Raw genomic sequence first — 15,440 nt, forward strand, 5'->3', positions numbered from 1 at the left:
AAGTACCAAGACCAGCTATATACTGTATGTTTATGTTCCAAAATTAATATCGTTTATGGCCTTCACACGCGTTACAGTATGCTCCTATTCTTTTTATGCTCAGCTACTAAGATTTCCCTTCAGTGGTAAAATTCAATATCTACAACGGGCACAGCAAAGACGTTTACTGTAAGTCTTTCTAAGACAGACCAACGGACCACGAGTGCCCCTGTCGGTCAACCAATCACGTACTGCGGTGCCACGCGTCATCTTGCGTCACACTGCACGACGGCACATGCGGTACGTGTCTGTAATGCGCACTTTGAATGGCTGCATCTGTACATGATGCTGTATGATTTTTTAGCCACTGCAATACAATATGTGAAACATATTTTTATAATCAAAATTTAATCATTGCTGAAATTTGCTTTAAGGCAAAATATAAATTATAAATTATGCGGAAGTCACAACAAGTCACAGTATAATAATAAACTTTTTTATATCTCAAAATAAAATGTAAATGTAAATAAAAACAATATTAAATATTTTACATATTGTAATACACAATTTAGAATTAATAAAGGTCTAAACAGATCCAATTTAAATTCTAGAACGAGAAAAAGATTGTCCCTCAGCATTGACCAGGATTCAAAAGCAGGCATTTTCTGGTGACTGCCCAGATGCTTCCATACAGCACGTGCACCTTTCACTTCTCAACCTGGCAGTTTTACAAAGAAGTGCAGTAGAAAAACAGATTTAAAAAACAGGGTGCGTTATGTCGGGAGCACCACAAGTTACTACAGTATCTGGCACGCATTCTGAATGGCTGGATCTGTAGAAAGTTTAAATGTTACTGGCTTCATGCTGTAACTGTGGCAGACACCCCTACTTAAATGATAGTGTACTGTGAGAGAACTGCGCATAAAAACCTGGAAATTTAACGGTTGCAGGACCCACACTGATGTAACTCAACCTACTCTAAATAGACCTGTCTGAATGCACACTTGACTCCTACATGGAAAGGGAAGTAGCAGTGTGATATTACCTCAGCCCGGTGGATCTTGGGCCCTTCTACTCTTTAATGTCAGTACCATTACGGCAACGATCGAGGCTGCTACGTTGTGTCATCCTGTTCTTGCTCTGGCTTACCCTTTCAACATCTCTCTTAGTTTCAATCTGAACAGTATAAACTGTGACCTTTCTTTAACACTGGTAATCTCACCATGAGATCAGATCTCTCACCATCTGTAAGACTGTGACAACCTCTGGCTGTTCTTTGAATCTTTATATAGAGGAATAGGTTCTCAAACAGGTGCAGCTGATCTACTGATAACCTTGTGAAGATGCAGGTGCTCTGTTTTGTGACTGGAGTGTCTCCTCGCTGCCCTCAGGTGGCTCAAACTCCTTTATACACTCTAGATGTGGTTCCTCTGTTACAAGCAGGTGTAGTTGGCCTACTGCAGAATTCACTATCTGTGTTGTAAATTAGCACACTCCTCCGTCATTATAGAAGCTGAATTCTCTCCTCGGAAACTGTTTGTAAGGTGAAAATTCATATAAAGGAAACTATATTCCCATTGTTTTCTTTGTTATACTCTTTGATTGGTTTCAGAACTCAAAATGTTCCCTCAAACATCCAAACTTTACCTTAATGCAGCACAGAACAGTAATTATATATACAAACAATAACATTCCTGGTTATTTATTTGAGTATCATACCATCAGCTGATACATATTGTCACAGAGGCCGGGAGCTAGCGATTGAGAGAGACCAGCGAGGCGGTAGGACCCTATGTGTAGCGTTAGGAACAGAGCGAACGAGAGGGTTCACCCGGGCTCAAGGTATTGGGTGGAATCGGAGTGAGACATAAACCCTCTTGTAGCAGACGTGGGGTGACCTGGTGAGGCGAGCCTCTCGACAACCGATCCCAATGTCGAGTGAGAAGGAAGGCGAGACTGGGAAGTATAAAGCCCCAGACACAAGAAACACCAGAAGTAGAAGAAAAACAAAGGAAAACTAGGAACAGGACAGAGCAGGAGTGCCCTCCGGCTGTGGAGGGCGTGACAGTACCAACCCCCCCACCACAAGGGCAGCTCCTGACACCAAAAAAAAATATATAAACTGCACAACACTGGGGGGAGGAAAAACCTCATTTAACTGAAAGGAAACCTCTGGGAGTCCATTGCTGAGAGCTACCCCCTCCTCCAGGGTAAAAAACCTTTATTGGGTGGAGGAAGGGGGGGTGGATAAAGATCCGGGGGAGCGAGACAAAAAAAAACAGACAAAACATGTAACAAAAGCACATACAACAAAAAGTAAGCCCTGACGGAACAGGGGAACAAACAACACATAAAAATGACTGAGAAAAAATAGGGAGACAGCAGGCCCTGGAGCCAGGGACAGGGAGACAGCGGGCGTGGGACCCCGGATAGACAAAACACGAAAAATAATTTTAAAAAATCACACATAAAAATAACCACTGAACAGGAGGGCAAGGAACAATAACAAAACCAGGGAGACAAGGAAACAGAAGCCAGGTAGGCCAGGGAACCCGAAGCCAGAGTGGCCAGGAAACCAGAAGCCAAGGTGGCCGGGAAAACAAAAGCCAGAGAAAGAAGTAAAGATCGAATCGCATGATCGAATTTAAGTCATTTTAATAACAATGAATAGTCACCTATGCGTTACAATATAAACATTTATATTGATTTAAATCACGTTTTGATTTAAATCGCAAACGCGTGTTTAAATATATGTGTTTTTTGATTCACAATCAGACAAATGCAACATAAATTAATATCTTTGTCTTCTAAGTATCTTAATAAACTTTCAGCATAGCTTTCTCCCCGTTTAGATTTATTTTTCTTGGGATCTTGGGATCAAATGTGGAAAGATTAGATTGGAATCGTTTTTATTTTTTAAATACATTTTAGCAAAGTGTAATCTATACTAAAAAGCTGTATACCACCTGCTATAAAGATACATATTGTAATACTTTCGGGCTCGGATAGGACGGATACAAGAACTCAGACTTGCGGAGTTAAATCTCAACAAAACAACAACAAATCTCAATATCTTGTACGAATTATTCGTAATACAAACCAAAAATAGCCCGCAAACTCTCTCAAATTCCTCCAATTATCATAACCCCGCCCCTTATGCAAAACCAAACCCTCCTCCCATCCCAGTTTATCCTCTTTATCATAAACAAAATCCACCTCAATTTTCAACATAAAGCATTACACAAAATTAATACCTCAACACTCCATACTCAACAATGATAATTCACAAACAGCCAGAACATGTAACTCCACATTCCCAAATAGACCTCATTTCCATAGCCCCGCCCCTTATGCAAAACCAACATTCCTCCCCTGTTCTCTCTCTCCGCTGGCGTTTGTAATCGACGCCCGGACTGTTACACCAACGCATTAGAATGTTAAAGCGATTTCATTGAGGAGCCTAGCTTTCTTAACTAGTAAGTACTGTACTTACTGGGTGGTTTTGGAGGGGGGGACGTGTCTTTCGTTGGAAATCTCGCCCCCTTCTACTTTGAAAATACCTGTGAAACCGGTTTAATTCGTCACAGCCAGCACTCCCGCAGAGAGGGGGGTTGTACTTGCAGTGTATACAGTACACGCGTTATGCTCTTCGTTAATGTCTAAGCCGGAACACATCATTATATCTCATTTTGTATTTCTATAAAAAAAAATAGTTTGCCCAGCCTAACACTATTGTTGTTATTGTTTTTATCCTGTAAAGCGCTTTGAGGAGCCACCTTTAAAGGCGCCATATACAATAAAGTTCATTATTACTATTATTGTTAATTTGCTGGACAGAGAGGTGAACATTATTACGCAGAAGACAAAGATAGCGATTTACGTTGCATTGTGCATTGTGCTGCTGTAATACAGTTTTAAATAATTAAAAGTCTAAACAGTATCAGCTTTATTTATGGGTTTTAAATAAAGGTGATTTAAACGCGATTTAAATCAATATAAATGTTTATATTGTAACGCATAGGTGACTATTCATTGTTATTAAAATGACTTAAATTCGATCATGTGATATTTAGAAATATAAATTTGTTTGGTGCGGGGTGCGGAACCAGGGAACTATTTACATGGAAAACGGGCATTTCCAAGTGCTTGTACAATCGATGGAAATGTTCAAATAAATGTGCAAAAGAAATCAACAAAATAATCATTTATTTCTTTATCATATTGGCTAGCTAATGTCCTCTCTTTGCTAGTTAGTGGCTTTGTTTCTGCATTGTGTAGCAACGGGTGACTATGTTCTCAGGCGGAAGATGTAAACAGCTTAATTTTCGGGTTAATTATTTTTTTTTAATTAAAATTCATTCTATACAGCAATCGCATATTTGGGTACCGTTTCATAAAACTTTCATGCTTAAAATGTTTAGGGAGAAATGGAAGACTGGTGTGTATTTTTTCTTTAAACAACCAAGACCAGCCATACACAGTACAGTTTACATACAGTAATGTTTATGTTCCTAAATTAATATCATTTATGACCTTCAGATGCGTTATGCTCCTCTTCTTTTAATGCTCAGCTACTAAAATTTCCCTTTAGTGGTAAAATTTCATAGAAATATTCAATACTAAGCGGATTAAAATGTGCACAGTAAAGAGATTTAATGATTAAATCTTTCACTACCGACCAATGCACCACGAGTGCCCCTGTCGGTCATTTTGGCCAGCCAATCACTTACCGCGGTGCCCTGCGGTGGCTTTCCCGTACCGCGGGTTTGTACCGTGCATTTTGAATGGCTGCATCTGTATATGAAAACATTAACACTCCTGCTCAATTTCAGTTCAGCAGTCACATTGGTACAGTTGTTAGCAAATGTATAAATATTAGATTACTCATCACACACACAAGCCCGTATTAAAAAATGTTAAAATTTAATAAAAAGTAAAAATCAATTTCCTAATCCAAGAAGATGTGAGCAAAAGAATATCATGGTGATGCTTTAGGAGAACCCGGCTCATAAGAGTGCAAAACTGCCTGTTAAATGAAAAAAAAAACAGGAAGGAATGACTACATCATGTATACATGAAAACTTGTATAGTTACTGTACACAGGGGTCTTACTGAGGTGTCAGGAGAAGGGCACAAAGGACAAAGAGGAAAGGTAAAAATAGCACAGAGCTTTCTATAGGCCTCTTCATTGACATTTCAAAATCACACACGGGTCTTTATCAAAATGGGAAACCAAATACACAAAAAAAAATATTCATTATAATTCATAATCTGAGAATGAAGACAAACCAAATAAACACTTATTTAGAGACAAAAAATCAAAGCTCTTTTATGTTGTAGCTCTAAGATGTTGGGTAAATGAAGGATAAGATCTACAGTCCTGTAGGACAACAGTGCCTGAAGACTTCAGCGTTTCTATCAGCCTAATTGATCTGGTTATTGGCTTAGTGGATGGTGCATTCCACTGAATTCTAATACAGGTCGTTGCTCTGCCTAGGGGCTCTCCTTTTACCACAGTTTGAGAACCACTGGCTTAGTGGAGGGTGCATTCCACTCCAATCCACTGCAGGTCTTTGTTCCAGCTCTTCCTTCATTATTGAACAGACCTTCAGCCCCTGGACCCCATAAGCAATTAAGCATAAAAAATAAATTAAATGATTAGACAGAGCAAAGCGCTATATAAAGACAAGGACTGGAGGAGTTCTTGTGTTTTGATGTGGTGATATACTGTACAGAGATGTTTGAAACCATCTGTGCAGTGGCCTTATAGCAGGATTGCTCAACGTGTTGCCCTTCCAATCCACTCCAGTCCAGTCCAGGATGTTTTTACAACCAAAGAGCAGTTAAGGTGCTGGTTGTGTCAGAGTTCTGCGATGGGGTGGAAGAGATGGGCTGTAGTTTGCCCGCCATGTACTGTAAATCTAGAGATTATTTAATCCAGGGGAGTCCAGTCCTTCTCCTGGAAGGCCAGTGTGTCTCCAAAGCTTCAATCACTTTCAGCTTGCCATTTCATAATTTAGAATTGCAAATTATTTTGTCACATCCAATCAACTGTGTTTGACATCTTGACATCTCAGCACATGGCTATGACCCTGTGACCTGTGACCTGTGACTTGACTGGTCTTTTAACATGTGACAGGAGCAAGAGTAGACCCTGTCACCCACAGAGTGTAAATGAGATTGAGGGATGTCTAGAAGCCCAGTTGAAGTTGGATGAATGAAGGTCAAAATGTGGGGAGTAGACAGATAACAGAAAGGCACTGAGCTGCCAAGCCATGTAGATTCTTATAGATGAGCATTAACTATTACTGGCTTATTCTGACCACTTATCAACCTCTTTCAACCCTAAACTGACAGAGCAAACATTTTACAGCACAGACCCTCCGGGACCAGGATCTCTAGCCCCTGATTTCGATATTTAAATCTGGCATATTATTCACAAAAAATTACAAAGTCTAGTTACAGTTTAATACTCAGAGAAGGAACAATGGAAATGCCCTTTTTGCTTTTTGTGTAGAACAATGGGTAGTATTTTTCTGTGAAATGTACATTAGCTGTGTAAATGAGATTTTGAGTCTCCACTTTGTAAAATGACAGCTGTCCTTCCTCACAGTTTATATAGACCCCCACTCTCTGTGGAAGCAGATCCTGAGATAATGGTGTTCTGGGTTCGGTAATGAAACTAAACTTGGTTTTACTCCACCGCTCCACTGCCCAGGCCCCGTTCTCAGGTCTAAGGTATGCATTTCTAGGAGCAGATCCCCTGAAGATGCCCACACCCCAGTCCAGATTATCCCTCACCTCCACCTCCCAGTAGTGCCTCCCTGAGATGAATCCCACTTTACCCAAAACACCCATATTGACAGTAAATCTTGTCGATGCAGGGGACTGAGGCACATCAGACAAGACTGCACGTTTCCCATCCTTGGAGATGTTCAGGCTGATGTGGGCTGTATCAGGGTCCAGGACTACATCAGCTGGAAAGAATGACAATGACTATATAAACAGAGGTTTATGCCTAAACAAAGGAAATAACTTTTACATTCACTAGAAATTATTTGTATTAATTTCTTAAGAAATTGTAAGTGTTAGGTTGGAGAAAAAAATTTAACTCATACAATATAACATATTCAATAATATATCACATTATTTAATCTAATATTATCCAATGAAACTCTTCTGTTTCAACTATTCCCAGAAGAGTATATTTGTATACATTTATAAAAAACACTGTACAATGGCAGCCATTGATTAGGATACCTGATGCATTTTGAATCCATTTCCACACTAGGAGAAAGAAAAAACAAAAATTGTTAAATTGATTTTTATGTATTAGGATACAGATTTTCTTCCAAGGATTACTCAAAGACAGACACATTTTTTTTTATTATTCAACAATTGAATACTTCCAAGTATAAAGGACATAAATGCTCTCTACATCTTTATATAGATGATCCTGTACCTCCTCCCAGAGGGTAGGAGAGTACATTCTAAAAAGAGTGGATGAGGGGGGTCGTCTAAGATTTTATGTACAAGATATATGTATATATGTTGCCTGGTAAGACAAGTTATAGAGTCCAAGGATGTGCCAGTAATGTTGCCAACACTGCCAACGTTGTTTGGATTAATATTCAAACCTATCTGTGGCAAAAGAGCAGGCTCTTTTACAGTGTGAGTCTGATAGGAAAGGAAAAATGAATATGTATTTTTCCTTCACTAAGCAACTATAAGTGCTAAGACACTCTCCCCAGAGTCATGGAAAATAATTCTTAATCATGATTCCTTGAATTTAAAATTCTGCTCAGATAAATTTGAAAGATTTTGTCATAATGATCTTAAATATTGTTATTCTTACCTGCTCTAGGTATGCTTCCTTCTCTCTCTGTGAAGAGCACACAACACATGTACAATGTCAGATATTTAATTTTTTCCATCATATATAAATGATACTGATTTATTTCAGTTATCAGTGTAAGAGGAATTGATAAATGTTAGTTTCCTTGTGGTCAAAGAACACTAGCTGATTTCCTTTCGAACTCAGCCCATACACAAATAACAAGATGAACTTTATGACACCTAATATTAATTGAGCATAAGTGCAAAGAAAGAAAAGAAAAAAACTTCTGCAACTGTATAGATGACTTTAGAAAACATTTTCTTAATACATCGATACATTTCCAAAACTTCACTTTCTTTGTTGTCCTTTGGAAAAGTTTGAAGAAAGAAGAGTAATACACAATACAACTTAGAAAGCGTAATGTAATTCCTTTTTGACAGAATTCTCCTGACACCTGAGCACGAATAGACAAACATATGATAGAAAATAAACTCACTTACTGGATATTTTAGTAAGAACAGAGCAAGCTTAATGAAGTGAAGAAAGAAAAAAACAAGATTAGTGACAACATGGTGGGACACTGAAGCTGTGTGAAGTTTGGCTCCGCCTAGTGTTCACAAGCAATCAGGGCTCAGCTCTCCGTATCTAGATCAGCAAAACCTTCTCTCTTACATGGTGACCAGATTGTCCACAACATTCTAAACAAGCTGTGATATTTCCGCTTGATATCAGTGTACTTTTGAAGGTACTCGTATTTGTTTTGCCATTTTATTGCTTCCCTACATTGTCTGGAAGAACAATGTGAAGCTTCAACATAAGTCTTTTCTGGTTCAATGTTTCACATTTGTTCTTCTTTCCTGCATGCAAAGGCAGCACAAATCCTTCACCCTGATGATGTTTATTATTACTTTATTAGACAGCATCTGCCAAGGATTTTCCCTAAATGTTCATAAAAGTCTACAATTTTATATGTTTTTTTTATAATTTTATTTGCTATTTCTACAATATTTTCTGATCCTCCTATTTAATATTATCTGCTATCTTGACCTAAAAAAAATGATGCTAAATCTGACAGCTTGCTTAGAAGTCTCTTTTGAGTCAGCAGTGGATGGAAATAATACAGAACAGAAAACTTTGAAAATCCACACTTGTACCAACCCATCATATAGCTGCTGTTGCACAGCTGGACCAGGGTGTGTCTCTTTATGGCGTTGTTGCAGCGTTTAGCTTCTTCATGAACATCAGTCAAATTGTCTTGCAGGTTAAAACAGCTGTTGTGAATGTCCTCCAGTATTGTCCGCAGTTCTAAGTATAAAATGACAAGTTTACAGTATGTAGCTGTGCTTTTCAAGGAACACAAAGCAAAGGCACACATTATATGTTACAGAAACAATTATAAAACAGATTGACTATTGTGAAACCACGAGTAAGGCAAAATAATACATTAAAAGCTTTGGTGAAAAGATTTAAATAAATAACTGACTATTTGTCTTCTCACTATTATCTCCAGTAAAGTGAGAAGGATTTTTTGACCACTGCTCTCTGTACACTGTACACTGTAACACTGCACTGTTGAAGGACCCTGAGTTTCAGCAGAATGATCTTTTCTTTATTTTTTCTAGAGAAGATATTGAGACACTGGAATTGGGGAGATGGTATACTGTAAGTGTAGGTTTAAGCAACTAATTGTTCCAGTGGGTTTACAATAGCAGCAGCCATATCACTCTGCAACTCACAACTAGCAACCCACTGAAGCTAAGCAGGTGTGAGCCTGGTCAGTACCTGGATGGGAGACCTCCTGGGAAAAACTAAGGTTGCTGCTGGAAGAGGTGTTAGTGGGGCCAGCAGGAGGTGCTCACCCTGTGGTCCATGTGGGTCCTAATGCCCCAGTATAGTGAGGGGGACTCAATACTGTAAACAGGTGCTGTCCTTTGGATGAGATGTAAAACCAAGGTCCTGACTCTCTATGGTCATTAAAAATCCCAGGGCGTTTCTCAAAAAGAGTAGGGGTGTAACCCTGGTGTCCTGGCCAAATTTCCCATTGGCCCTTGCCAATCATGGCCTCCTAATAATCCCCACCTATGAATTACTCTGCTCTCCTCCCCCCTGATAGCTGATGTGTGGTGAGTGTTCTGGTGCACTATGGCTGCCGTTTCATCATCCAGGTGGATGCTGCACATTGGTGGTGTTGGAGGGGAGTCCCCATTACCTGTAAAGCGCTTTGAGTGGAGTATCCAAAACTGACACAGACCAGCCAAGCATGTTAGCAAACCTACTGCAGTGTTCATCTGTATCTGTGTTGATGACCCGAGGACCCAGGCTCTAATGATCACCTGAGACTGAGACCTGAGAGGCATCATTGCGCCCTGAAAAACAACAACTTACCCAGATAGGTTAATAACAATACCTTGTTTAAAAGCAGAGGAGCTCCTCTTTGAAGATGAACAATTTATGTACACATGGGAGGTGTTTGTGGGTAGAAATTGGGCAGATCTTGCTGGCCTGAGAAAATCTTAAATAAAAATCAGAAGAGAATTACAGTGGTATTGGAATCATCCTATGATTTTGTTTTGAACAAGGTTTTAAATAAACCTACTTTCCCAATAACTAAACACAACACTACAGTCTTGTTGAATTACACATAGGGCTTTTATAAATGAACGTCATTCATATCACAGCAACAATTAAATCATCTTCCATCGTCATTTCTCTTTTCCTGCTATATCTTTGTGATGGTAGAGGTGTAAAAGGCAGTTACAGCACTGGAGAAATAATTATATTGGAATAGAGATTCTATCAGAATAGAGAAGTGTCCCAAAGGAGGTGGGAAATACTGGGATATACTGTACAGTAGGAAAGAAAGAGGCTGGGATATACAAAACACAGCATGCAGTCAAGTCAGGAATGAATGTGCTTCCTGAGAATACAGAAAGGAATTCTGCTGTGCCTACTGGAAGTACAGTTGCTGACAAGCTAGGGAGTGAGGGAGGAGAAGCTGGGAAGGTAACACTGATACTTTATGTTTTGTCCTCAGAATTCCACTGTTCTGAATAGCCCAGGGATCATGCTAATTTGTCTTTGACATTTCTGCTACACATTCTGCTATACATTTCTGCTACAAATATCAAAATACAAATCAGTTACTGTACTTACAATAAGAACTGAAGATGACAATGGTTATCAGGAGCACACAGCTCAAACCCGAGCAGATGAGGGCTTGGATCTTGTACGGAGAGCCATCTCTTTGGAATTTCTTTTCCTGAACTGAAAATAAAACTTTCTAAGACATTCAGTTTTTTCAACATATCTCTCCAAAGGTATACGGAAAATCAAATGGACAACCATTTCCTCAGGACTTTATTAAATTATAGATACAGATATAGAGATACTGTGTATCAAAGTTACTTTGAAGTTCATTGGCTTGCCTGCATTTACAGTACCAACACTCCAATGGTTTTGACATTGTGTATTAATGGTGTAACAAATGTGTGCTGTGTTAAATTATATTTTGTAACACATCACCTGTGTAACTGACCACATTGTAATTGATCCAGATCATTGGAAATAGGTAATATAATGGCCATCCTATCATGTTTGCCCTGGCTGCTGGACTGTGGGTTATCTAATCACCAGGAGCTCCTGTGAATAAATCCTTGGACCTGGCAGAGTTCAGGACTCTGCAATTGAGTTTGGACATGGGGCACCTCAAGCTTTGCTCCAAGTATTTCACCTCTCTGGTTTGCCTGTTTTCTAACCCCTGCTTCGTCCCCCACAATCCCCCGCCCCCACCAGTGTCAACAATAAAGGAGGCAGTGTGTGTAACGAACAGTTCTTTCCAGACCCTATGCAGACGACACGATCCAGGGAAAAGTGAAGAAAACATGGGGGAAAAAGCATGCAGGATACAGGGATGAAAACAGGGGGCGTGTCCTGGGTGCGCTGGTGTTTGGGGGAGGTGTGGCCAAGGCAAACAATCCAGGAAGAAGTCCAAAGGAGAATCCAAAAGGAGGAAAAAGTCCAAAGCTGGGCGGTCCGTCCTAGACAGACGATTAAAAACAGGAACCGGATCGGAACCGGCGGGGAACAGGAACAGAAAATAAAACCTAAACAGGACCAGGCGCTTCCAGGTCCCGGACTCGCCTGGTGCGGAAACCAGAGCAGAGCCCGGAATAGAGTGAGCGCCTGGCTTTTAAGGAGAACTGAAAAGGGGGCTGGAACAGGGAGCAGGTGCACAAAATCAGGTCAGAAGTGAAAGAGCCGTAGCGCCCTTAAGGGGGTGGGACTACAATCGTGACAGTGTGTCTCTTAGTCCTCAGAGTGGCAGTGGTACCTTGGGAACTTGGCCCACCTGAAATCTTACTTGGTTATTATGGTCATTCCTTCTGTGTTAGAGCACATATAGAGCACAAAGTGAGGATATCTGCACACCAGGTGGGAATTTCAAGCTCTGCCAGGGAAGGGACAGGGATCCAGTGGGGTAAAAGATAGGATAGAGAGATAACATGCCATTGTCTGGAGTGAGTGTGGAGTCTGACTGCACCGTTCCGAACTTATTGAATCTTTAAAAAGTGTTGTGTTCAGAAAACTAGTAATTTCAGTACGATTAATTGCTTGTCTCAAGTAAATTCACTTGTAGAGGGTAATCTCGTGGTTAAGAAGGAATCAAAATTGTTGAACTTTAGAAAAAATCTTTAAATGTATAATTCAGGGTTATTCAGGGACATAACTCTCGTGGCTGGCAAGGGATATGGTACTAGACTTTTTTTTCTCCATTTTTATTAATATTGCTGAGCAGTGTCTACAGTAAGAGTTACCAAAAAGTGCCATTAAATTGAGGTAGTAGAAAATACATTTCTTTTTGTTTTCTATGTTGTACAGTGTGTTACTCTTTCATCTTTACTTCTCAAAAAAACAACAGAGAAATTGAAGTATTGGAAACATATCCATGCCTTAGTAAAATAATATTAGACTGTTTTATAAAGTCATATACACGTATGAAGTTGCAGAATTAAAAACATAAACTGCTTTTGCAGAAGTCTGTCTTTCTTTCTTCGCACATATGCTAAATAAATATTAGGTGTCAAACAGTTTGTTTTGTTAGTTGTCTGAAAACCTGAAATTCAGAAGCAAATAAGCTAACATTTTTTTGCCACAAGGATCTCATGATACCTTTGTGTTTTAGTTAGTCTAGTAATTGTGAGACAGTCCCTAGAGTAAGCTAGTGTGAGATCAAAGATGGCTGACCTGGGAAGGAACTGCTTAATAACTGTTCAAGTAAAAGTTAAATTAAACGCATTCCTAGTGTTATGTTCAACTGTGTTCAAGATATATTTATATAAATGAACCCAAAACACAACAAAGGAAACTAACATTTATCAAAGGCTGCCTAGTGGTCACTGAGATGTGTTATCTTAGCCACAGACAAGAAGATTTGTAGATTTTTGCCATATTAGGCATTTCTGCTTTTCAATGTAAATTGTATGATGTGATCTACAGTACCTGTATAAAACACATCGAAAATTCAGAGAAGCTTTTTCTTTTCACCTGTATCTTGAGAGATGAAAAGGCTTCTTTAGATGTTGAATAAACTCTTTATTTTGATTATGTTTTTACTTTGAGTTACAGTCTGGTTATTTCTGCTCTTCAAAAGGAACCTTTTTTCTTTACCTAAGCCTTCAATTTCACATTTTGATGTGAACATTTTGTTCACAGATACACTATTGCTAAGAAACAATGATATATTCTGGATTTTATAAAAAAAAACAAGATAGGAACAGCTACTTTTATTAAGTAGAAGGGTGTAGCATAAATGGTAGCATCATATGAGGAAACTGCATGTAAAAGACCCAGGAACTGACCTACAGGTACCCTACCTACCCTAAATTGAGCCTGTGTCAGGGCACACCTTTCTTACCAGTGGACTGACATGGAAAATTCAAGGGCGTTACTTGATGTCATCCTTTTCTAGCTTTCACTCACTCTTTCAATGTCTCTTTTAGTTTCTATCAAAACCACATAACCAATTCACCATCTATAAGACTGCAACGATGTGAGTAGACAACCTCTGTCTGCACTCTCGGCCTTTAATTGGCTTCCAAATAGGCACAACAAATTCCCTGATAATCTTGTGAAAATGCAGGTGTAGTTGGCCTATTGTAGAATTCACAATCTGTGGTATAGATAAGCACACTGCTCCCTTATTATATACAGTAGTTCATTCCTCAGATGAAGGTATCTGGGGGCTGGGATCTTGTATGGAGAGCTGTCTCTTTGGGATTTTGTCCACAGATTCCAGAACTAAAAAGATCAGCCTTTTCAGAATATCTCCCCTGAAGGTGTGTTGAAAGTCCCTCCTGGAGTGTCTGAATAGGTCTTTTACCAAATCTACAGGGACAAATATTTACCCAAGACACTGAGTTAGGTAATTTTGTATGTTCAAACTGTTTAAGAAAGCTAGGGCCATAGAGTATTAACAACCATTAATTTCTTGTAGCACAAGACTTTTTTACTTTTCGGATACAGATATACAGTAGATGTGGTATTTGAGTTTCTTTATAGTTCATTGGCCTGCTTGCAAGTACTACAATGTTTGTAATATTGTGTATGAATTTGTAATCAAAGCTTGTTGTGTTACAACATATACTGTAACACATCACCTGTGTAAATGATCACAATGGAATTGATTCTGATCATTAGAAATTGGTGATTAATCAGTGATTTCTGATCTAGCCCTATTCAACCAGGCAGTATCACTCATCTACAGAATCGATGTGAAAAAGTCACACTTAAAGAAAAAAGGATGTGGCTATATTACCTCCTAGTCTTCCTTTGTTCTGCTGTTCTGCTTCCCCTCCTTTGTAGCAGTTGGGTAACTTGTAACTATCTTCAATGTTGGCGTAAATCTCTTCCATGTTTTAATGTTCAGCTTCTGTCAATGCAGATTGACATGAGTCCAACACAGCACAGGAGATACTGGTTGTCACTACTGACAGCTGAAAAAGCCAAGCCTGACTTTATAAGGAAATAAGAAAACCCCCCTTTTTCTCTTTAATATATTTAACATGTCCTGTGCACTGAAGTTGTGATCTAACCACAGGTTCAGTTCTTTCTCTGTTCTTCTGGTGATGCAAATGTTGATACTTTCTCATGCATCATCACTGTAGAAATATGAGGGCTGTGGTCTGATTTCTGGTCTTGAATTCAGAGCAGCACTGGAAATACAAGTGATCATTACACGAAAGAGATGAGCTCTTATAAGGAAGTAACATAACACCTGTTTGGTCTGAGACTTAAAATACTCTGTGCACTGAAGTTGTGGTTTTACCAGTTAGGTTCTGCCTCTGTTCTTCTGATGCTGAAATTGTCAGTTTTCTTCCTGCACTATCAGTAGTTATATCAATTGCTCTGAGTAGTGTCTTTTCTTTGGTAACTATTCTTAAATCCTTAATAGAAAAGTCACGTCATGTCATGTCATTTGACAAACTGCTTTATACCATACGTTGTCAGGGGAGAAAAGTTGTATTAATTTATTGCTCCTGAACCCTTCTCATGTCGCATGTCCATAAACGTAGCCCACAGCTGGTCTGTTTCCTTGGCAACCAGTGTTGCATACCCCACAGAGCAG

At 39.2% G+C, this 15,440-nt stretch overlaps 1 protein-coding gene across 1 annotated transcript; it reads right to left on the minus strand.

Moving 5' to 3' along the window:
• Positions 1-6,438: 6,438 nt before the first annotated feature.
• LOC148833932 (E3 ubiquitin-protein ligase TRIM39-like) lies at positions 6,439-14,760 on the minus strand. Its single transcript, XM_088917822.1, has 8 exons — positions 14,631-14,760; positions 10,970-11,080; positions 10,224-10,328; positions 8,975-9,121; positions 8,317-8,343; positions 7,835-7,861; positions 7,240-7,266; positions 6,439-6,956 (listed from the first exon to the last, which is right to left on the minus strand). The coding sequence occupies exons 1-8, from the start codon at positions 14,725-14,727 to the stop codon at positions 6,439-6,441; spliced, it is 1,059 nt and encodes a 352-aa protein (XP_088773948.1). The 5' UTR covers positions 14,728-14,760.
• Between the last annotated feature and the right edge of the window lie 680 nt (positions 14,761-15,440).

This window comes from Atractosteus spatula, chromosome 5, assembly GCF_055471065.1.
Source record: "Atractosteus spatula isolate fAtrSpa1 chromosome 5, fAtrSpa1.hap1, whole genome shotgun sequence".
NCBI classification, from domain to species: Eukaryota; Metazoa; Chordata; class Actinopteri; order Semionotiformes; family Lepisosteidae; genus Atractosteus; species Atractosteus spatula.